Source organism: Cydia fagiglandana, chromosome 7 (genome assembly GCF_963556715.1).
Source record: "Cydia fagiglandana chromosome 7, ilCydFagi1.1, whole genome shotgun sequence".
In the NCBI taxonomy this organism is placed as follows: domain Eukaryota; kingdom Metazoa; phylum Arthropoda; class Insecta; order Lepidoptera; family Tortricidae; genus Cydia; species Cydia fagiglandana.
The window spans coordinates 154,915-179,583 of record NC_085938.1 but is presented as its reverse complement, the minus strand read 5'-3'; the positions used below and the strand labels follow the sequence as shown (position 1 = coordinate 179,583).

At 40.1% G+C, this 24,669-nt stretch overlaps 1 protein-coding gene across 2 annotated transcripts in view; it reads left to right on the top strand.

The window, feature by feature from the left end:
• The first annotated feature begins 978 nt into the window (after positions 1-978).
• The window catches only part of LOC134665667 (radial spoke head protein 3 homolog), a 34,265-nt gene continuing 10,574 nt past the window's right edge, over positions 979-24,669 (top strand). Inside the window, exons 1-2 of one of the 2 annotated variants that reach the window (XM_063522605.1) lie at positions 979-1,237; positions 10,540-10,630. In XM_063522605.1, coding sequence (XP_063378675.1) covers positions 1,116-1,237; positions 10,540-10,630 — 213 coding nt within the window. In that variant the 5' untranslated portion in view covers positions 979-1,115. Of the gene's footprint in view, positions 1,238-7,031; positions 8,699-10,539; positions 10,631-24,669 lie in introns of those variants that run through there. The other variant, XM_063522604.1, reaches the window with a different exon arrangement.

The window sequence follows — 24,669 nt, the reverse complement described above, 5'->3', positions numbered from 1 at the left end:
ATTTACTACGACTACTTCGACAATGGGGTGAAATGCAAATTACAACTTTTGGTTCGATTCTACGGATCACTTTGAGTTTAAACTAAAAAAATTGCGCTCATAATGTTAGTTGAGACAGTTAAGAGACATTTTAAAAGGAAAATTGTGATAGTATTCGAATGAATTGTTACTGTTCAGATGGCCCCATTTAGTTAATTTTAAAGTACCTACATGTACCTATTTTGTTAATGATACCAAAAAATCCGAACACAGCCAATCAATATTTCAAGTTACCTATTTCCGTCTGAACTAAACACGTAATGGCCATGTGAGCGGTCAACCACTTCTTAACACTCATTAAATTTACAGACGGAACTGTTACAAACGCAGAGACTACCCGTAATATACCACCCGCTCGGCAGCTGAGGGTTCCCATAAAGGTAAACCGAAGTTGAAGATAACTACGGTCGAGGGCACATTCTCGTATTGTTTTCGGAACGCCTACAATTGTCGTTTTTAGGCATTCCATTGTATCTTGACCTCTACTCGTATGTCTGTAGTGACAATGTGTTATACGAGAGCGTTGTGGTCTACTTGAGCGATCATCATGGAAAGCAATCTCTACACCTTATAAAACAAAGTCCCCCGCCGAGTCTGTCTGCTTGTGGGTTTGTATGTTCGCGATTAACTCAAAAACTAACTGAACGGATTTTCATGCGGTTTTCACCTACCTATCGGTAGAGTGATTCTTGGGGAAGGTTTGTATAATTTGTTAACCCGTGCGAAGTCGGGGCGGGTCGCTAGTTATAATGATACTTATTGATACCCTACATGTGTAACAACTACACTTAAATGAGAGTAGGCCTTATATATTTGCGTATAAGGTTGAGGACTGATCAATTAATTATGTGAACGGTATCCGTAGCGACAAGACGCGCGGCTTGTTGACGCGTAGCCACGGAGATCTGATTGGACAACATCGTGACGGGTGACTGTCCGTACACATCGATTTGGTGTTTTGAAATTAGAATGTGTCTGATGTCAGTGTCAAAGCCTCTCGTGTCGAGTGTGGTGGATGTGTTGTGTGTTTCTGAGTATTCTCGAAGAGTGCTGGGGCCTGGTCGCGAGGCGGCGCGATGAGCGTCTCCGTGCGGTCGGTTCTCGTGGAGGGGCCCCAAAAGCCCAAGGGGCCCTATACGTACTCTAGTATGCCTCGGGGCCTCTACAATAATATGAGGCTGAAGAAGGATCCGTCTTGGTAAGTAGCATTTATTGACAAACAAAAGTTGTTTATGTTTTGATGAAAAGGTTTGCTCGATGAAACGTTGTTGTATTGTGTCTATTTTGTACACAAACATAGCGAAATGAAGGTCGTTCATCGTTCATTGTGAACTCTCCTACTTTAGACCTAAAGTAGCATAGGTACTCTTATACTGGAATTGTAAACATTCACTTGATCATATTTTGGAGAAGTAGGTACCTATATCTATAACATGGAAGTACCTAATGTTAAGTTTGTATTGTAAGATAAGATAATCGTACAATCTTTTATTGGGTTCGTTTTCACGGTCATGATCATGGTGACCATTTTTTATCTATTAATAATGTATATCATTTACAATATCTGGGAGACCGAGCTTTGCTCAGAAAATATATGAAAACTCAAAAATGCGCGTTTTCCCTTTAATACCTCTTTTCTTATCTCAATAAGACTTAGCTAGATCGATTTATCGCCCCCCGAATACCCCCATATAGCTAATTTTATTCAAATCCGCGATCTTCCGAGATTCCCGAAATAAATATACAAGACTTGCTCGTTTAAAGTTATAAGATTAGAGTTTGTGTTGAAAGAGAAGAGTCGTGGAATGTATATGGGCTCCCTTACATTCCACGACTGTTTCCTTTCCGCACAGACTATAGTCTATACGTAGCTAGGGAATTATTTCCCAGACATGTTTTACAATGCAAATAATTTCAATAGTGGAGTATTTGTTGGGATGATACACAAGTATAACTAAACTGTGCTGAGATCATTTTGAATACCTCGTCCATTTAGAAACTTTTACTGCTAGTTATCAGACACAGCTACCAAGGCACACATTACTAGGTTTTCATCGTAAAGAAAAAGTACTTTATACTTAATATCATAAATCATGTCGCACTTCATACCGGAGCTCGGAGCTCAAAAACAAGTCTAAATAGATAAAGTGCGAAAATTTACGACGCGACAAAGTATGTGATATTTACATAATCACACATACTAATAAATATCACCTGTCCACTGTAGTAACAACGACTTTCTTTTTCCATGGAATCATTAGTTACCTATAGTGGACGAAGGTAAATTGTTATTCGTAATAGCGCTTATGTTCTCAAGTCATAAATCGTAATCTTGCTATGCGGTATTCGGAAAGGACAAAAGGAAACGACCTGATTTGTTTGTCCGTGACCCACGGCCGGTGGTTAGCAAAAGGCACCTTCTAAACATTTATGTGGACCTTATGTCGGTGCGAAAAAGGCCCACCAACCATAAGGCTTCCGTGCCGTAATCAATCAATCAAAGCATCTATTTTCAGGCAACTAAGGCCCATAGATACATACCTTAGATACTAACATATTATATACAATAATAAAAATCTTAAATACTAAAAATATATTTTCGGGACGCATTTTTCTGTTGCGGCGTCATCTGCGCTGGTGTAGGATTCGGCAGATTCCCACGGAACCGCCGAAATATCACACCCTTCGGCCAGAAGTCCGTGCTCGCGATGGCTTCCAGCAGTGACCGCGGCACGCGCACCACAAACGAGCTGAAGTGCACGTGACGCGATCGCAGCTGAAACACTTTCAACTCGTAACGGGTCATCTTCTTGTGAAGATATTCCACCACATCGTCTGCCGTGGGGGAAACATGCAGGCACTCTATCGAACCAAAAATTTCCATTATCAAAAGAATCATAAAAGTCTCCGAGATCATTAAGGAGGAGGAGGAGGCTGCATATTCGGAATCTACTCTGCGCTTAACTTTGTTACACCATTCTTTAATTTAAGCTTCTCTATGGTTCCATTTACGTCATAAACAAGGATTAATGAGGCACGTAATAATTACTAAAGGTACTCCATCACGTCGGAAGATTGTGATCGGGACCTTGACCCGTCCGTGGCCCGTGGCATGCCCGCTGTGACGAGCTGACAATGAACCACCACCCGGCGTCTTTTAGTGGGACCTTACCGACCCACCGAGCTATCCGCTCTGTGCATGACTGTGGCGCTGCACTGGCGGCCATGGGACATTAATGAGGCACGTAATAATTACTAAAGACACTCCATCACGTTGACCCGTCCGTTTCGTGACCACTGTAAGCTGCTAAGGAACCGCTCAAGGGCTCTGGTCTTTAGAATCGGGGTTTGAGACCCTAACCGACTCCGAGCTGTACCCAACCAAGCCGTAGTACAGTCACCTGAAATAATATGTTACTCTTCGATGGCCACAGAAATACGTGACACGCTCTTATGACGCTACAAATAAAATCGTGCCAGATATTTTTGCGGCCTTCGTTTACACGTATAGGTCTTTTTTCATAACCATCAGATAAGAAATGAAGTGACGTGCGCGTGTGCTAAGAAGCGGTGTGCCCTCTTATAAGTGGCTAGGTGTAGGTATATTCTAGAGAATGACGCCTAAATTCAGGAGGTATTATTTGTAGTCAATTTGTATGGCAACTGCACGCCGCCTGCACGCCAACAGCAACGTCGGCGTGCAGTTCCCGTACAAGTTGCAGACGAGTTGCAATCCGTCTGCACCGTCCCTTACTGGCGACCTCCAGCCTGCTATATGTTCAGCCATTTCAACCCGAGAGTCGCTCAGTCCGCCTTCGTGTGAAGGTGGCAGGTGGTAGTGGGTGGTCACCGCCTGGACACTTATAAACGCCAACGCTGAGAGCAACGCCCTTAACCTTGCGACCTTGGCGAGGCCACTACCATCCCGCGTTCTAGGGTATAATAATAAATGCAGTATTTTATTTTATACGCAACAATAGTGATTTACGAACAAATATATCCGTGAGACCTGTCTGGCAAATGTGTCTGTGGAACGAATCTATGAATAAAGGCGGGAGTTAGGAATACGTTTGTCTGCTGGAGCTCTAACGGACATGTCGGTGCGTATTTACTAGCTTTTATTTTATCTCATGGCCTGGAAAGGTGAGAAAATAGTATGAGGCTATGAGGTTTCTAGCGACTGTTATTCATAACATATTTTTAGCATACGAATAATAAAACCGTGGTTATTTTATACTATATAAGTAGTCTGCAATTTTTTTATTGGTTTTCTCATCTCTCATCAACTCTGTCGCCCACTAACAAGTAGGTATATACTGACGCGTGTCAAGAAGATTACTACGAGTTAATATACTTACTCCTCGTAATATTATGACTGTGCCTGTGCCCTTATCTGGCACCGACTAAACGAAATCTACACGTGGCTAAATGTTAGCGTGACGAGTTCAGGCGGCGACACTTAATCGCCTTGTTAAAATACTAGACTTAGCTATTTTTTATTGTATTTTTTCGAAATAATAAATCTCAAACTTTACATTTTTCGAAAAGTAATGAAATCTGGATATGAAAAGCATAGAGAGTTACATTATTATGTTTGGTTGTAAAATCTCCGTATCTATTTCTTCTGATAAATGTATCTACACTTAGGTCATCCTAAAATACTACAATCAGATAATCCAAAACTAATGCGCAGTTGAAATAATTCCGCTACATGGTACTTAAATATCAAAGGGTTGCCGTCCCGCCCAACTCCAAATCTTACTCAATTAATACCGCCTTCAAGGTTATACTTGTAAATAATCATATCTAGTGCCCTTGGCTCTATAAATCACCACTTAAACTGCTGTACGGATTGCTAACCCGATATTAGGCTCAATCATGGCTTCAAAGCATTATGGCTACCCTCTGACGTAAACTCTATTCTATGAATAGGTTCATTAAATAATGATTGTTCAATTCCAAATATATGCTTTAATTACTGTGGCTAACCTACTTGAAAACAACAAAATAGCAGCGTCACTTTGTATCACAAATCGTTTACCAAAAACTGCTCTCAAATCGGTTCATACGTTTGGGAGCCACAAGCCGCGATAAACTTTTTGCGTTAGTGGTTAAACCAATTTTACCATCAAAAGCTGAAAGATGTACACTGCTGCTGCTGAATAAAGACTTCCGCCAATGATCTCCACTATGTCTACTATAAATCTTCGGACAACCTTGTTGTTGTATGTTGGATGCCTTTTTTCTGTCTCATCTCAACAGCAGCCATCGGTCCTGAGTGTCTTGCCAGTGCCAGTTGTCAACTCTCGGGAATCAGTTAACGCGACGTCCGCCTGTGTTACGTGGCGGTTGCCCTCCTCATATAAACATACGGTGTTATTAGCGACTATTGTTCGGGAATGACTTGGCAAGTGTTAGAATCGCGCAACCCATTATGGCCGCAGTGGTTAATGCTGTATTAGGTAAAATGAAAACGCACATTTTTTACCCGTCCACCTAACTTTATAAAATAGTTTGTATAATTTAAATACTAGCTTCTGCCCGCAACTTCGTCTGAAAAAATATCTAATTCCATACCAAACTTCATGTAAATCGGTGCAGCTGTTTAAACGTGAAGAGGTTAAAGAGATAGAGTTACTATCGCATTTATAATATTAAGTAGGAATAAGACAAAGCCCTCCAGTAAGACTTGTGTTGTGACAAGAACCCTTACTGGAATCCGAACCTAGGACCACCGGCTCCGTTGACAAGATTACTGATTAAGTCAGACTGGCCGTCAAGGTTATTTATTATTGCTACCTATGTATTTGTCTACGAGATTTTCCCTCTAAACTTTTAAAGTAGATCCTGAATGGATATTTAATGATAATGACTGATTGATTAATTATCATCTTAGCTATCTTTTATTTCTATGAAACGTATAGCGCCGGTTGTACAACATACAATAAAATTGTCACAGTGAAAATAAACATTCAATGAAAGAGGACCTTTGATAGCTTTTAAGGTTCTCCGTTTGATTCGTACATAAAGCTAAATCATGTAACGTCGCTGTCGCTGTTGCGATGGTACCGTCACGTCATGTATGTCGCTTTACTAAAGACGAAACCGTAGCGCTACGAACTGCTACGCACGCTACGCCGCGCCGGCTACGCGTGACGCACTTCCTGCCGCGTAGCCGCAAGGTCGCGGAACCTGCCATTACGGAGGCTTCCGAGGAAAACCTTATAACACCACACCGCACGCGAAGCCCCAGGATCACTGCTGGAATAACTATACATTAAATTAAATACCATCTTGCCTGGCAACACACTTAATGGATGCCAGGTCATGTATATACATACAGTAGGCATGGTACAGTTAGCGCAATTCGATGAAGACCATAATACGGCCAATAGTAAAAGTGGAAATTCCTTTTGGCATACAATCGTCAATATCGTTAACTGTGTGTAACTAGCAACTCGTTAACTTTATTACAAACACGTAAACACACCGATGGTCAGCTACGAGTAAGTGTTAGTACCTACCATCGTCCCTGTTAACCGACTTCTCATGTGCCTTGATGCATCCTACCAGCAACAAGGTAGGCAACCAGCCTAGCAGCCTACCACCAAGTGATTACTGTAACAGCAGTTGTAGTTAGTTCAGTTAAGAGTGTTGCTGTTAGTGCAGTCGCCACCAGTTACACAGGAGGCATCTATCGGAGCGGCACGAACACGCACTTTACGTCTAGACAGTAGATTTGCTCAGATATTTGTGAACACCTTGGCCGCTTCGATATATCTGATGGCGACTGCGAAACAATTGCAAGGGCGTTGCAGTCTAACTCCACACAAGTGACAGGTAATCGTGGCAGTAATCACATGTTATATCCGTATCAGTAGGGTAAAGGTCGGCACGCGGCGGTTCCCACCGAGCGCGACCGGCCCTTCGCCACGATGAGACAACTGCTGTATCGACTTGTTAAATAAAATAATCACTCTATTAAAAAATATGCCAGTTTGGTGCCATCGATCTCATACGGAAATAATTCTGAGAAATAATAAGTCACTGCCGGAAACCTACATTTCTATAAGAAATCCGTCGATTCCTCATACCTACATCATAAACTGTAATATTACATAAATATTGTAAAACGTCGGTTAAATAATAAAATAACATGCTCTCCAGTACCCGAGACCAGGATCCCAACATTATGTATTTAGAGTGACACGTTCAGAAATGATTATTATTTACCGGTATTTTTATCTTGTTAGGTACGAGTACTAATATCGAGTACTTTTAAAGGGTTTATTTAGTCAATAAAAATGAACCAAACCACGTTAATTAATATCAATTAAGTACCTATAGAGACGGATTGTCGGACGGCACAAGTAAACTTATACTTTACCTGTTGAGTTTAAGTATTATTTCCCCCTGTACCGTGCGTTTGTAATTCAATCTATTCCTATATCTAGGTATACTACTATTACTGACGACGTCGCGTCAGCTGATCGATGACTCACGCCGGCCCATTTACCAGGACAATCATATGTGGACGAGCATCGCAATACTACAAACATTAAAGAAAAGTCGTCAAAGTGCATTAAAGGACTCGAAACGGCTTGTTCTACAAATGACATAATGACGTCGTAAATGCACAATTACCAGCGCTTGTTAATAGTGTATGAGCTATTTGTTGTACAAACTGCAATCATGTAGTCGCGAAAGGACTGACAGCAACACTTTCAACCATAGAGGACCTTAAGTCTTTATAAAAAGGTATAGGATATGTCAATGAACAGTGTGGATGGTAGTCAGACGGTGCGTGCCAGAAACTGACCATTCGTAACCCTTATCGCTTCGAGATAAGGACTAATGGTCAGTGGTAGTCGCGCGTGCGCGGCTGACCGGCGGCGACCACCGCCGACCGGCAGTGATCGTTAGCCCGCGCCGCGGCCGCGCGTGCAGCATGTGACAGGATGCCGCCCGTGGACCTGTCGGAGGAGGCGTTCACGGTGTTGCAGGAGCCGCCCGTCAACGTGGTGCGGCCGCTGCCGCGCGCCGACATGGTCGCTCCCACACCACACTCCCTACTCGACCCGAAGTTCTCCCGCGCGCTTGATTTCAAACTTCGCCGGTTGAAAGAGAAAGAGATACTCCAGGCGAATTTACGCAGACCTACACGGAGAGCGCGCGCGGCGCCGCTTGCCGCTTCCAATCCGAGCTTGGGTTCCAAAGCGCATAACTGTGTTGAAGGCATGAGCAGATCACATCCACGTATCGATGTGATAGCGCCCGAAGAAGATGCTTCGCCAACAGGCCCGCCAGCGGAGGCTTCTCCGTCGCCCGGACGTGGCAGCCGGCGCGCTAGACGCCACGCGAGTCCCGGCGACCGGCCGCGCTTCATCACCACTGTCAAAGTTGGGCAATTTCTTCCTCCCCCGCCTGAGTTAGCGGAGCTTCTTGGCCTGGAATCTCTGTACCCGGCACCGGCGCCTGTAGTTTACTCATACGCGAGCCGGCCGAAGGCGGTGGCCGGGCGTAGTAAACGCGCGGCGCCGGAACGCAAGGAGGCGCCGGTGGCGAAGCGGCCCGCAGCGGGCGAGGTGTTCGGCGGGGTCCGGGCGCTCATTGCTGGCGTGGCCGGCCTGCGACACATGGTTGAACAGAGCGAGACCACGTATGTCCTCACTTACCACTTTGTTGCACAAGTTTCTTTATCACATTACGAGTACATTAGGTACTAAGACGCTTCTGCTGGAGGCGAGCTTATCTCTGAATGATATTTGTCCATAATTCATAATCTCTTAGGTTGGGTTGCAAAATTTCACGGACACCATTATGTAAGGAGACAAACACAACAAATCGAATGGAAAGGCTTTTGATTTTAGCATTCCATGTTCGTATTCTTATTAAGTACGTGTAACGTATTTCACAATAGCGTCGACATTCCAGAGCCAATGTTGATGATATGTCAATAGGCTGATTTTATGTAGTAGGGTTAGGTTAGGTGCGCATATTAGCGAAGACAATCTATAGTCGTGTAGTTTTAAAACTCCTTATATGAATATGTGTTAAACACGACTAACATTTCTGCATTTCCATGGCAGACGGCAATTACTCAACCTTCACCTATATTCAATAGTGTTTGAACGGAACTGACACATTTCCGTTTGACGAGGTATTCTATCTGCGACTGACACGACACTGAAGCACGAACCAAACAAATTCAATCATGAAACAGCGCCGAGGCGCGATCGGTGGCGTTGAATCTATTGCAATACATGGCTGTTTATGAAACAACTTTCACACAATATACAACGCGGAGCACAAAACACAAATCCTTAAACTAAGATAATGATTTATGATACGTGCATAGAGTTTATTTTAGCATTATAGCGTAATGTACGCAATGATGCCAACACATTCTGACAATAATTTCCAACGTAGAGGGTCGAAAAACGCATTCAGTCGCATACTAAAATCTATCTCAGGCTTTTATCTCTTCAGTTAGCTGCAGAACGAGCTAAGCAGGCGCGGTGTTCAAAATCCTCTTGCTAAAATAAGCTGCCTACTTCTGCTGCCGATTGCACTAATTCAAAATTCAATTCTGCGAGTTATCCTCAAGGGCTATTTATTTTCACAACTTAATAAAGCATTAACTGTGACACAGTGACGTACTATTCTTAATCAAAGGTCAGAGTCACGCTGGTCTGTCTTTAGCGCAGCGCTCCATAGTTGTGTGAATTGCTGTAGGTACCTATACTCCGGGTCGGCATGATAAGTGTGAATTTTTAACACGAAATTGACAAGTGATAGACTCAGTATGCCTCCGACGACGAGTGGCCCAGAGAACTGCCAGCTGAGAGTAACATTAACGATTCATGGTCGAATTGGGGTCGGCCATTATTGTGTCGGGCCCTCATTCGTGGTGCTTATCTTATCACGATGCCGCTTTATTGCAGTTTATAGTTGGCATTCGGAATGGGAATGATTCTAACACCGATGTGATGAAGCGCGAATATTAGCGGATATGATTGGAGTTTGCTATGGATCAAATTGAAAATACTCAGTAAATATGACAAACGAATTGTCAGTTAATTTTGCCATTGATGAGGTACCTACTAAGAAGGTAACTACATTATAAATTATAATGAAAAAAGCTTTAAAGCAAAAAATGATAGGCATTGATATTCAGAATCTCAGATTTATTTATTCTGACTAAGTGTCTCTAATTAGGTATCAACTCAACGATTTTGCCCGTAAACACAGACCTATCATGATGACCAGTATTTTGCACAGCTGAAAATAAAAATGCACCTATACATATATTAACCTGATCTGCTGTCTTTTGTCTCCGACTAAATTAACTACATACCGTTCCGTGCTCTCTCAAGACAGTCAAGTCACTACTGAGACTAATAGAAGACGACATAACTTGACAGTATTGCCCACTTCCGGTATCAAATTCAAGCACGTAAGTATATATATAGTGACTATAAGAGTGTGTTGTTGTTGCAGCGGCAGCATGGCGGCCGCGGGCGGCGGCAACCTCATGCACGACAAGCGCATCGTGCGCGGAAGCACCTTCGCTGCGCACCCCCAATCTCACGTGAGTTCCTTTTGTTTGAGTGCCTGGTCTACGTTAGGAGATTGCTTCGCTTAACTACCTTTTGGACCGGGGCGCCACGAAGGTTCCCCAAGGAACGCCCCTCGGGAATGTAAGATCTACTATTGCTTCCACTTTTTAAACTGCACTCCTGATGGTACATCATGTGCTAACTACAAGTAATCAAAGTGGATATAGTTTTACAATATTAAATCAATTTGAAAGTCGCTAGGGACCTCATACTCGTACTATTGTACCGCGACAAGATACCTACCATAAATGGTACTGAAATTAAATTCCTTGACTTTACAATACAATGCTCTATGAAATTATACTCAAAGCTCATTCAATTGTGTGGTTTAGAAAGGAACTTCTAAAGCGTTGTGTAAACCATAAATAAAACAACCAGTTACTATGATTTGAATAAGCCGACAACACCTACTCGGTGACACGGTGAGCGGCGTTGACTGAAACTGTTGGTTTCCTTCCTAAGCTTTTTGTGTTTTGTTTACAAACATTTGTAGCGCGCAATATACCAACTGGATGATAAATACCAACTTTGGTTAGCTGAAGCATAGACAAATTCATTCTCTTTGGCTGAGGTTAAAAATTCATTCATTGATTTGCGTGCACTAAAATCGCGCCGAAGATACGGACGTAAAATAAGTAGATAGGTACTTATTAGGTGATTATGCCAATCACCCCCGCTTGCTTCTCTAATGAACGCCCCAACACTTGAAGTAAAAAGAAGGGTGTTGTATACAAATCTGTGGCGTCATAGATCCCAACTGAGGAACCGATTTGAGTACGGTTTTATAAATCGAAAGTTTTTAGATAGGATTCACTAGATGACGATGTTTTAATTTGGCGGAGGTTTAAAATAGGTATTGACATAATATAGAAAATTTGTAAGACACATTATGTCCTCGGAAATGATTTCTATAAAAAAATGTATTAATTAAGACTGTTACCACAATGTCGCTCAAACAGCAGCCCGATTATACTTGCAATAAGTGCAATAACTGAAATGTGCGGGAATATGTAGCATAAGGAATGCGGCCCGCTGGCCACACAGTGATCAATAATAGATGTTTGGGCGCTGTAAGTGGGCCGGCCGTTGACTGCCCAGAGCCCGCAGTCTGCAGGGTTCCTGGCCGATACTAGTCCTTAATGCGATTATTAGAAGGTCTATTAATGAAAAGTGTTTGGCTGTTAGTATCGTATCGCCGTATCTGAGTAAAACTTCGTCTACGAGCTTAATAATGCTTTGAAATCTAGCTCACAGACAAAATTAAAACTAAACCAGTGGTCAGGACCGATGGCACTACAAATGCAAATTTATAAACAGAACAACCCTTTGTTGGGTTTATTCGACGTACTCCAAGCAGTTGGTGGTCCTTGGCAAAAAAAATGCCAAGTGGTACACAAAGCGAAAGTCAACAAGTTGTTGCAGTGACAATACTAACATTATTATAGCAAGGTTAATTCAGCCGGCCACGCAATAATCGCTCTATCATACTGATATCATGCAATTCATGCAATAACAATTACGCGCTATGTCGCATCCCACTACGAAATATACATGAAACGCCACTCGCCATATGACTTTCAACTCTCCCACTATGACTTAAAAGCCCACCCAAGGAATTTAGCGTAATTCCTTCACATGCACTCAAATAATTCAGTGAAAAACAACATTAGCATGTCAGTCAGTGTTCGGGCAAATTGCTACAAATGACCCTTGGATACTTACAAACTCCAATTTGAACTCTGTCATTAAGGTAGTAGAGTTGACTATGCTTTAGCCCCGACGGTGCCTGGCGCCGCCTTTCTGCATTCCTCCTATTTTCTTGGACAAACGGACATGTTTACTATATTAAAGTGTAAATCTTTTAGCCGGCTTGTTCACCTGTAATCAATACAGACAAGAATAGAAAACTTACTGTCGTTTTAGTAATCATTATGACATGTCTTTCATTAAAGTGACCATTTCAAGCTATTTCCTTCGCTTTACGTTTTGCGCTTTGTTTACATAATTGCATTTAGATAATTTTGCAGTTGGCAAGAAACAATTTAGCCTACGATAAGTAGGTACGGCGGCTCGCAATATCCACACAATATATCATCAGCATGAGGCCACTTTAATTTACGGCACTTAAATAATAATTAATCTTGAGCATTATGGTTTTGTAGTCGAATAAGTTTGAAGGTGTAGAACAATACGCCATGATACGCTGGCCACGATAACCACGAGACCGCCAGTAGAAATTTTAAATTTAAATTCTGTAATTAATATTATGTTGGTTTAAAACATTCAATAGGTTGCTGTTGCAATAATTACCAAATAAAAGAAGAAAAAACAGCATAGCACAAACTCATTGTCATGAGTTCTGAAAGTATCGAACACACTCTACAGATGTAGTGCATAATTATTTTCCGTCATATTTTCACGGTAACGTACGAAGTTACGAACGTGGCCTTGCTTTTTCAGTCAGTCTCGGTACAAAAAGTACTGACGTTGACTGAAGTAGCAATGCCAAAATACGAACTTTTCCGAGAAAATACGATGGAAAACAATTATGGACTACATCTCTACAGACTCTACCTCCTTCCATTTCGAAGAAAAAAAAATATTTTCACCACACCTGCTCGGAAAGAATTACTTTGCAGTTTGCACTTCATAAACGAATAGCAAAGTTGCATTTTATCCACATGTGAGGCAAAGTAATCAAATGCAAATTTTGAGTTGTTTTCTTATGTTTGCTGGTAGAATTGACTTTTAAATGATGATTTTGGATGATACATATTTAATGACGTTCATTTGGATTTGATTTTGTTTGATATTTCACGTTTAATATTTGCTTCGGGTTGCTGTGGTGAAAAATTTTGTGTTTCACTCGGGGGCAAATTTTGTTTAACCCTCGTGCTTTGAAACCCTCGCAACGCTCAAGATTCCATTTATCGAACCACTCGCTACGCTCGTGGTTCAATTTTGGAATCTTTCGCTTGCTCGGGTATCAATATTAGCACGAGCGGTTAAACAACAACTTTGCCCCCTTGTAAAACAAATAACTATTCACAGATACCTCTATTTATTTTTCTCTATGACTGTAAGTCGTTCACGTGAAATAAGTTTCCTGGAGGTCAACGTGGAAGATACATAATTAATTTAGTAAACCTACACTACCTGTAAAAGTGCAGAGAGAGAACGCATGGTTATGTTACTTATGTTCATAAAATACGCGTTAGTGTTAATTCCAAACAAGTCTCAAGGCATATTAGCCATAATAACAACGTGGTGCTAGTGAAACTCGCTTGACCGCAGGCCGGGGCCGGCCGCTCGCGGGGCCCGAGAAGCAAAGCACGCACGTAATGCGCCCCCTTTTACACTTTACCTTGCATTTACATAGTGACACGTCCGCCAAGACTTACAACGCCCGTCTCGTGATAATCCCTCTGCTTGCTATCTTTTCGCAACAGCCATCTTTGTCGGCCTTTATCAAATAAAATAGTAAAAAGATGTTTAAAACCGAGGTGTTACGTCACAAATCTAGACCTTGTCGCGATTACTTTCCTTATGCGCACTGCCAAGGAATGGAATTCCTTGCCGGCGTCTATATTTCCGTGTTCTTATAACCCGGCAACCTTCAAATCAAGAGTGAACAGGCACCTTCTGGGCGAGCTCGCTCCATCGTAGGCCACGTCTACGCCTCGGCTAGTCTGTGGCCATGAGTAAGCCCATTCATAATAATAAAAAAAAAAAAAAGATTATATACGACCGTTGATTATAGTCCAACGCCGGCAAAATCGCTTCTAGGCCTTATCAGCACTAGTCACTGCTCGCAATGACTAAGGTCTAGCCATGGCCTAGTTAAATTAAGGGTTTCACCTCGGAATGAGAGATAATAAGCTAGAAACTCGTATACCCCTTCGTTATGATGTGTTAAAGGTCCTCTTAAAAGTCGACGCATAGATCGTGTGCGCGTCAGAAGTTATTCAAGGTCAAATGTCACAAAAATCGGTTTTTCGCGGATATCAAAATTTCTATGGCTCCGATGTTTTTTACATGTAGGTAAGAATTGTAGAGCATATAATTTGCGACAAATTAGGTATTAAACATTTTTTCATGCGATTAGCCGCTTTCAAGATATACGGCATAGAAGGCGCAGCGGCCCGCCAAACGCACTATGACGCAAGGTTAGCTGGTAAACTCTGTGAATAATAAATTTAAAGTTTCATAATCGTTAAAATTTAAAAAGAATTTAGTAATTAATTGATAATATTTATAGATCGATATATCTTTCTTTAATCATGGACGAAATGAAAAAGATATTACAGTCGATTCAAGATCAACAACAAAAGCAAAGCGATGAAATAAAATGCTTAGGAGACACGGTCGCGCAAAAAGTGATAGAAAAGTTAGACCACAGATTAGTCGCAATCGAACAAAAACAATTAGACCTCGAAAATAAACTAGTACTCCAAGAAAATCATATAGAAAACCTAGAACGTCGTCTCCGGCAGAGAAATATCATCTTGTTCGGCTTAACGGAAAACGAACGAAGTTATTTTGATTTAGAAAAAAACGTCCTCCAATTCATTAACAACACGATGCGAGTACAATGCTATGAAATAGATATAGAAGCAGTGAGAAGGATAGGCAAGAAGGGAAACAAAACCAGGCCGGTTATTATCACATTCACAACGCTCAGCAGGAAAATTCAAGTTTTATGGAAAAAGAAAAATCTAGAAGGAACAAATTGGCATATAAAAGAAGATTTCACAGAAAAAGTATTGGAAAAGAGAAAAGGGCTTCAAGAAGAGGCGAAACAAGAACGTGAAAAGGGTAACAAGGTGATTATTAGGCAAGACAAGCTAATTATATTGAAAAATAAGGACAACCCCAGCCAGCGTAGTGAGAAACATTATAACAATACAGAACACAACCTGAAGAAACGAAATATTAACTCCGTATACTCACCTCCAAGGCCTCCAAGCCAGAGTTCTGACAAAGAGAATGAAATTAATGTTCCCGATACACTAAGCGTCAACCCGCAAGCCCCCAAGAAAAACAAATACACAATCACAGACTACATGACATCACCTATTGGATCAGCCCCAGCCAACGCAGCTAGCACAACATCAGCACAAAGACCACCACCAGTGCAGATGCCGCTAACACCAGCGCAAAAACTGCCAACACCAGTGTATAACAACAACAGCGAACGAAAAAACTTATAACTAGAACCCCTCTCCGCCTCCCACCACGGTTGGTCACCGAGGGAGAGCTAGACCGCCACCCTCCAAGGACACTTACCCAAACAAGTAAGACTTCCAAACCATCTACTAAGAACACTACTCAAAACAAAAAGCAAAATTTACTCCATATAGGAACATACAATGTCAGGACACTTAGGACATACGAGAGATTGCTAGAACTTTCTGAAGCGCTAAAAATTATAAAATATGACATTATAGGCTTATCAGAAGTCCGTCGACTAGGCACTGAGATTGAAGAACACAGTGAGTTTATATTCTGTTACACAGGCCAGACACCAGGACTCTATGGAGTAGGATTTATAATAAAGAAATATTTGAAAGGCAACATAGTAAGCTTTCAGGGACTATCAGAAAGAGTAGCTCTATTAAGAATGTTGATTAACAATCTCAAACTTTCTATTATTCAGGTCTATGCCCCAACTGAAAATGCCTCCGATGAACAAATAAAGATTTTCTACGAAACTGTCAACAAAGCATATGATCAGGCAGACAAGCAAGTGATCATTATGGGTGATTTCAATGCCAAAATTGGACAGCCTAGACCAGAGGAATACCTGATTATGGGAAAACATGGCTACGGCTCACGGAACCAACGAGGCGAACTACTAATAGACTATTGCTATGAAAAAAAATTAAATATTATGAACACATATTTCATGAAAAATCAGAATCGTAGATGGACATGGATCTCACCTGATAGCTCCATAAAAAATGAAGTTGATTTTATCCTAACAAACCATAAGAAAAATATAAACAATATTGAAATACTCAACAGTGTTAAGTTTTCATCTGACCACCGATTTGTAAGAGCAACATGGATACTTAATCAGCCAAAAAAAAGCAGACACAACTATAGAAAAAAAATTGAAAATAGCTTACAGACTGAAACTGAAATACAAGACTACTTAACCTGCCTTGAAGAACAGAGAGGACCGCTGATGACCCTAACACAAGAGGATTCAACACAAATATTCCATGACAAACTGATCAGCTGTATCCAAACCTCTATAAGGCACTCTCAGAAAAATACCAACACTAATCCCAAAAGTATACTATCAGAAGCTACAAGGCAACTAATAATAAAGAGAACTGAACTACAGAGCATAAAACCCAGAACAAAGGAGACAAGATCTGAGCTAAGTTATATCTACAAAAAAGTCAGTAAAAGCATAAAAGAAGATTATAAAAAACACAGAGAGTTAAAAATAGAAAGCCACCTTCATGCAGCTGGTAGTTTGAAAAAAGCCTATAAAGAACTTAGAACACATAAAAATTGGATACCAGAACTACAAAGATCAGAAAAAACTGCACAATCTCGAGATCAAATACTGGAAATAGCTACAACCTACTATAAAAATTTATACAGCTGTCAAGACCCAGAAACACCACAAATAGACTTACCAAACATAAGTACCAGTGAAGTCCCAGTAATAGACGAAATAGCTATACTGAACCACATCAAAAACTTAAAGACTGGCAAAAGTCCAGGGCCCGATAATATCACTAATGAAATGCTAAAGACTGCCGCTTCTTTGATAGCTACACCATTGGCACACCTATTTAACCTTATTTTAAAAACTGGAATTACACCTAAAGAATGGGCACAGTCAAATATAATTCTGCTATACAAAAAAGGAGACCCAAAGGACATAGGAAACTATAGGCCCATCAGTCTGATGTCTTGCATATATAAACTATTCTCATCAATCATATTATCCCGAATAAGTGAAAAAATTGACAAACATCAACCTTGCGAACAAGCCGGATTCAGGAGCGGTTACTCAACTATGGATCACATCCACACTCTGGAACAGCTTATTGAAAAATATCAGGAACACCGTCAACCTTTATATACAGCATTTATAGACTATGCAAAAGCATTCGACACAATATCACATACATCTATATGGAAAGCTCTGAGTCAGTGCAATATAGAACCAGCATATATAAAAATAATAAAACATATTTATGAAAATAGCACTAGTAAAGTTCAATTAGACAAACTTGGGCAATACATACCAATAAAGAGAGGTGTTAGGCAAGGCGACCCGCTGTCTCCAAAGTTATTTCTAGCCGTACTTGAGACCGTATTAAGCAGCATTAATTGGAAAAAGTTAGGGATAAATATAAATGGTAATTATCTAAACCACCTGAGATTCGCCGACGATTTAATATTATTTTCAGAAAAAGGAGTCCAACTGGAACACATGATACAGACTTTACACGAAGCTAGTGCCAAAGTAGGTTTAAAAATGAACTTCCTAAAAACCAAGCTTATGACCAAAAGCATACAAAAGGCTATAACAGTCGACAACACACCTCTGGAGTACGTCGACAGTTTTACTTACCTAGGCAAACAGATATCTTTCAACAGTGAACGGCATGAACAGGAAGTTGACCGTAGAATAAAAATTGCTTGGAATAAGTTCTGGAGCCTAAAAGAAATTTTAAAAAGTAATATGGACATGAAAGTAAAAAAACAAGTTATGGATATGTGCATTTTGCCTTCATTGACGTATGCTAGTCCAACCTGGGTGCTTACTACAAAAATAAAATCAAAAATAATTACATGTCAAAGAGCAATGGAAAGAAGCCTAACAAACATTAGAAGAGTGCAAAAAATACCGCACATAAATATAAGAGCAATAACAAAATTAATAGACGCTTTAAAGCATGCCAAAACTCAAAAATGGAGATGGGCTGGACACGTTGCCAGGCTATCAGACTCTCGATGGACCTTAACAGCTACTACCTGGAAGGGGCCCACAGGAAAACGCCGTAAAGGCAAACCAAATAGCCGCTGGGCGGATGACATTAAGAAAATAGCCGGTATAAATTGGAAACATACTGCATTAAATAGGGAAACCTGGAAGTCCTTGGAGGAGGCCTTCACCCGATGAGGGGTTCTGGTCCGACTAACTATATCAGTGTAAATACCTAAATAAAATGTAAGCTTTTCTTGACATACACCTTGTACTTAATTATAACTTTGACATAAGAAACAATGCAATGTAATACTAAAAAACTAGATAAGATTATGTAATCGATGAACCTTCTTACATTTCTCTCCAAATGACTAGAAATAAAGGCTTTTTTATTTTTTATTTTTATTTATTTATTTATAATCGTTAAAATAACACTTGTTGGTCATAAATAGATTTTGAAACAAAAGTTGCCCCTCCTGTGGACATTAGTTAACAGCTTGTGTGCATATTGTAATGATTTTATTACATAGTTTAATATAAAAAGGGTACCCCTTTACACAGGTTTAATCAGAAAATTATGCTTTATAGCCTTTAGGTATTTCTACAGGAAAGAGGTAGATTTTAAGTAATGCGTGTGTCATACACGAAAGTGGTTCCACAAGCTTTTATTTAACTCCCGATGTTTGTATGTACCTAACTATGAAACTTGGCTACAAAATTTAACTCAAATCGATTAAGCTGATCTATTGATGTTGACCTTAGATGACCATAGGAACTCTGTGATAAAATGACTCTATCCCATTGAGTTTATTTGTTACAATCGTCTAGAAGAGTAGTCGATCACCGTGAAACAAAGATCAAAATCCCTACCGTTTGAGGTTCAATTATTTTCATTTTCTACGTCATCTTTATCAATTTATCATCTATTGTCAAATCTGGGTCAAATGCACTTTCTTAATCGGGATCGCTTTGCAATGAAGCCGCATTAATACACAAGCCTGTTTGCCATTGCACTGGCCACAAGCTAAAGATCATTTCAACCCCGATTTTCTGCACCAACAGTGTGGACCACAGTCCTTTTTACAATTGCAAAATATGGTCACCCACCTGGAAGGTAAGGCTGCGCTGGCATCCAAAAAACTCGGTGTGCTCAATAAAGCGAGGCGATACTTTACTCCGGGGCAAAGACTGGAGAGACCCATATGGAGTACTGCTGTCACCTTTGGGCAGGAGCACCTGGATGCCAGCTTGGACCCTTCGACTCAGTCCAAAGGCGCGCTGTGCGAATCGTCGATGATCCCAAACTCACAAGCGGTATTGAACCTTTAAGTCTAAGGAGAGACTTTGCCTCCTTGTGTGTGTTCTACCCCTTGTACAATGGGTTGTGCTCTGAGGAACTATTTGACATGATGCCAACGGCCGCTTTCTATCACCGCACCGCTCGCCGTCGGCGGACGCTCCGGCTGTGGAATGAGCTCCCTCCCGAGGTTTTCCCGAGGGTCTACAGTATGGGGTTCTTCAAAAAAGGAGTGTACAGGTTTTTAAAAGGTCGGCAACGCGCATGTAACACCTCTGGAGTTGCAGGCGTTAATAGGCTACGGTGACTGCTTACCATCAGGCCGGCCGTATGCTGGTTTGCCACCGATGTGGTATAAAAAAAATGGTATTTAGTAGCTCATCTGGAGCTGGTGCTAATTTTGTTGTTATTGGCTCCATGAATTGGTTTTGAAGCATCCAATCCCATTCTTGGGGTTCTAAGTCATTCCCTAACCATGTTTGTACATGGTAATATGTACGGTTTATACGCTGATGGGCTGCTATAGTTATCGGTGGAAGATTTAACAGCTCTACAGGTTTATTAAGCTTTGAATATAAATGTTTGGTCGAAAAAAATATTTATTATATTTTATTCGAAAAATTTGGATCCGGAGCGTATGGGAATAATGTTGGATTTTCTCTGGAACTAAAAGGCAAACCAATATCTTCGCAGGTACTTACTACTTACAATAACAATTTGTCCTAATTTTATATTTTCTACAGGACAGACAACTTTTAAAATCTGGATATGATCAATAAAGGATAATTAAATAACTTTGTAGAAGGTATTATTCACCGATATTCACGATTGACCTCATCATAGTGAGTTTGGCCTGCCGCTGCGCCTTCTATGCCGTATATCTTGAAAGCGGCTAATCGCATGAAAAAATGTTTAATACCTAATTTGTCGCAAATTATATGCTCTACAATTCTTACCTACATGTAAAAAACATCGGAGCCATAGAAATTTTGATATCCGCGAAAAACCGATTTTTGTGACATTTGACCTTGAATAACTTCTGACGCGCACACGATCTATGCGTCGACTTTTAAGAGGACCTTTAACACGTCATAACGAAGGTGTATACGAGTTTCCAGCTTATTATCTCTCATTCCGAGGTTGACCCCCTTTTTAGGCTTAAGATGACTGGCCTACCATTGAATGCCAAGTCAAGGTGAAGTGACTTAAGTATAGGGCTACGCAAAAGATGAGATACAAGATTAGTATTTCCAAGAAGCGTTATTATAGTTAGAGTGCGGAGTAGTTTTGGTAAATCGGTGACGAGTCGTAGTTTTCTATTTAGTCTACCATGCGGATTAATACGATGAGAATTATACTGGAATCAGTTATGTAACGCTGCCATACATGACCCAAAAATTTTTTATTAAGCTATGAGCTTCATCACATCTGATATTTGAGTAATTCTAAGCATTTCTAGCCTGAAGTGGGGGGGGAGGGTGGGGTACAAAGACGGCCGCCACCCGTCATCTTTAAAAAAATCTATTCTGATCCTGGTGGGTACTAGGGCAAGTTTGGTATCATTTTCGTATAAACCAAAGACGTAGAATTCATTGCTGATATTTGTTTTTTTTCAGTTTCATAGTAATTTTACAAGAAAAACGTAAAAAGGTGAAAATTTTGGTTGGAGATTTTTGCTACGCGGAGCCGAAACTACAAAAGATAGAAAGTTGAAATTTGCACACTAGATTACATTTATAAAGTGTACAAGCAATAAGAAGCGATTTTGAGAAATTCAACCCCTAAGGGGGTTAAAAAGGGGATGAAAGTTTGTATGGGGTTCAAGTTTTATTTTAAGCTAGGAATTTGAAACTTCGTAAAACGATATATTATTACAATACAAGAAAACTAATTTCAGCGTTTTTGAAAATTCATCCCCTAAGGTGGTGAAAAAGGGGTTGAAAGTTTGTATGGATATCAAAAAATTTTTCGAACGCGGGACTTGAATCTTTGTATTTGGGGATATTATTAAAAGACAGGAAAAGTAATTTCAGCGTTTTGTAAAATTCATCCCCTAACAGGGTTAAAAAGGGGTTGAAAGTTTGAATCCATTACAAATCCGAGTAGACACACATTTCTTATTGCCTCCCAGGCTTGAAATGCTTAGAATTACTCAAGGAACATATGTGATGAAGCTCATAGCTTAATAAAAAATTTTTGGGTCAACTTTATAACTGCTTCCGCTATTATAACCATATTGTGCAAGTTGCGAAAAGTTACCAAAAACTTCACAGGAAATAAAGTAAATTCATTATATTTAAAAAGGGAAACTTTCGATTCCCATACAAAAATATGAAAAGTTTCCCAATTTTTACATGTCGACTATTTTGGAATAAATAAACGTCTTTAGTGTAAAGTACCGACCTATACTGCATCGCAAGTTTGAATTAAAAAGCTTCGCTGGACAAAGGCCAACTACTACACGGATAATATTAATAAGTCCTACGCGTGTGACGGCCACGGGCCAAGACCTCCCCCAGCCTTGGGTGACGCATTTCTTACGCGGTCACGCACTCCGCCTCACACTGGGATCAAGGGGTTAATATTTCTCTGTGTCGGGGGCTTAACCGCCTTTACCTAACACATATACCTAACCCTCTAGTAAAAATAATTGTTCCAAAATCCGGTCGTTCCAAAAACTAACAAAAAGTAGGTTTAGCGGCGGCGGCCCAAACTGGACCAAGTTACTCGTCCGTTGACCGCCGCGTCGATACGGCCGGCCCGGACCCGGGCAATCCGTAGATACTCGTGCAAGAAGCATAAAATATTATTTTATGGTGCGGACCATTTTAAAATATTTTCATACACTGAATAGACATAAAAAAATATTTTCAGAGTCCCTTGGTGAAAACTAGGTTTAAGTAGGATTTTCCAGTAAAAACTAATTTACACCGAGACCGAGCCCTTACGGAAAACTAGTTTTAAATACGGGAAACGAGTTTTTACAGTAGGTAATATATCCACAAAATGTCACGAGAATCAAGACATAACAAAGCATTTTTTCCAAAGTTGGAATAAGACCTTTTCTTCGCACGTACAAATATGTGTACTGGAGGTTGTGCATCGTAAAGTCAATTGTGAAGTAAGGAAATATTACCTTGAATTAAGGCACGCATAAGCTTTACGAGTATCTTCTTCAGGATTATGTTGAAAGTTTATATATATACAGGCTGACTTCAAATTGGTAATAAAAATCACTTGATTGTGGCACAGTTAACGCCAAATAGTACTACTATAAGGACTGTATCGTTTATTATAAATACAGATAAAACCTGGTCTAACTGTTGACGTGTGTATTATTTTGTATTACTATGTTCTTAAGGTATAATCTGAGGGTATTTTTAAGCCATATCTGATATAAGATGGTTTTACATTTATTTTATTTTAGGGACTTTATGATGATTTTAATACCGTCTAGCAAATGTAATTTGGACAAGCCTATCGAGCTTAATTTGAGACTATTTCACCGATTCCTTGGTACGATTTAAAGAAACAAAATATGCCATCTAAGTGTCCTTTTCATGATTGCTCAATTGAACATGCACAGAATAAATGTGGTGAATTTTTATCTTTACATGAAAACGACTTTTTATGCAACATTTTGGATTCCCGTCAATTTCTGACGCCAGCGAAATGAGGGAAACAGCTAAAAGAATCTACCGAAATCCAAAGCCTAACGGACATTCATGGCGTTGAACCATGGCTAGAACAGGTCGATAGAAACGCTCCATGATGGTTATATTGTATACCAAAGTCGGGGTTGTCGTAAGTAACATACCATATTCTCTAAAAGGCCACCAAGCACAGATCCAAAACTTTTTTTCCAACTAAAAGAAATGATTAGACTATGCCCAGATGTTTCGCTTTACGAATCATATGTAATTGCTGTTTACATAGTACGATTTTTTTTTTGTGTAATATCTCGTCTTGTTCGCAAACCGTACATTTTCTTGTAGTATTTGTCCAAAATCGTTGTAGTTACTCGGGAGGATTGGGTACTTAAATATTGTCCAAACCATATGCTTTACGTGATCTCCCAGGACGAAATGTTACTTATTATTAAAGCACTAATTAAACTATATGTGTAATTTTTTAATAAAAAATATAATACCAGAAAAAACGACTTAGTAAAGTTGTATTCATAATAAACGATACAGTCCTTACTACATTTTACCCTGTTGTTAAAATAAGCTGTATTTAATTATAGCAGATTTTCTAATAAAAAAAATTAAAGACCCGAAGTGTGGTTACCCCACATTACCTGTCATACCTGTAACTCTTATTTTCTTTGACAAATGACAATTACTAATCAAAACACTTTTTCTTCTTAAATAAATGGCAGGTGATTGATAACCGAAAAGGAAAGTGTTCATTTGAAATTCTTTGTTGTGGTTACCATGTGAAGCCTAAAAAATTGATTAAATTAAAACAGCATGAGACTTTAATTGAGGGGCTTATTTAGAGAAGATGTGTGTAAAACATTCATTTTGTTTTTACAACTTTGAAGTAACGTAAAAACCGAATAATACGCGAGTGAAACCGTAAATTAGCTTAAAATTTGAAGTCACCTTGTAGATTACCTAATAAATGTAAAAATATTCTAAGCTTGGTTGTGCGCGTAGCTACTGAATAGAAGCTGCAGACATTAGCAGGAGTAGGCACGTTAGCTGGGACTTTTGTTTGGCAGATATATGTAGGTCTATTTATATACGACGTTTTCC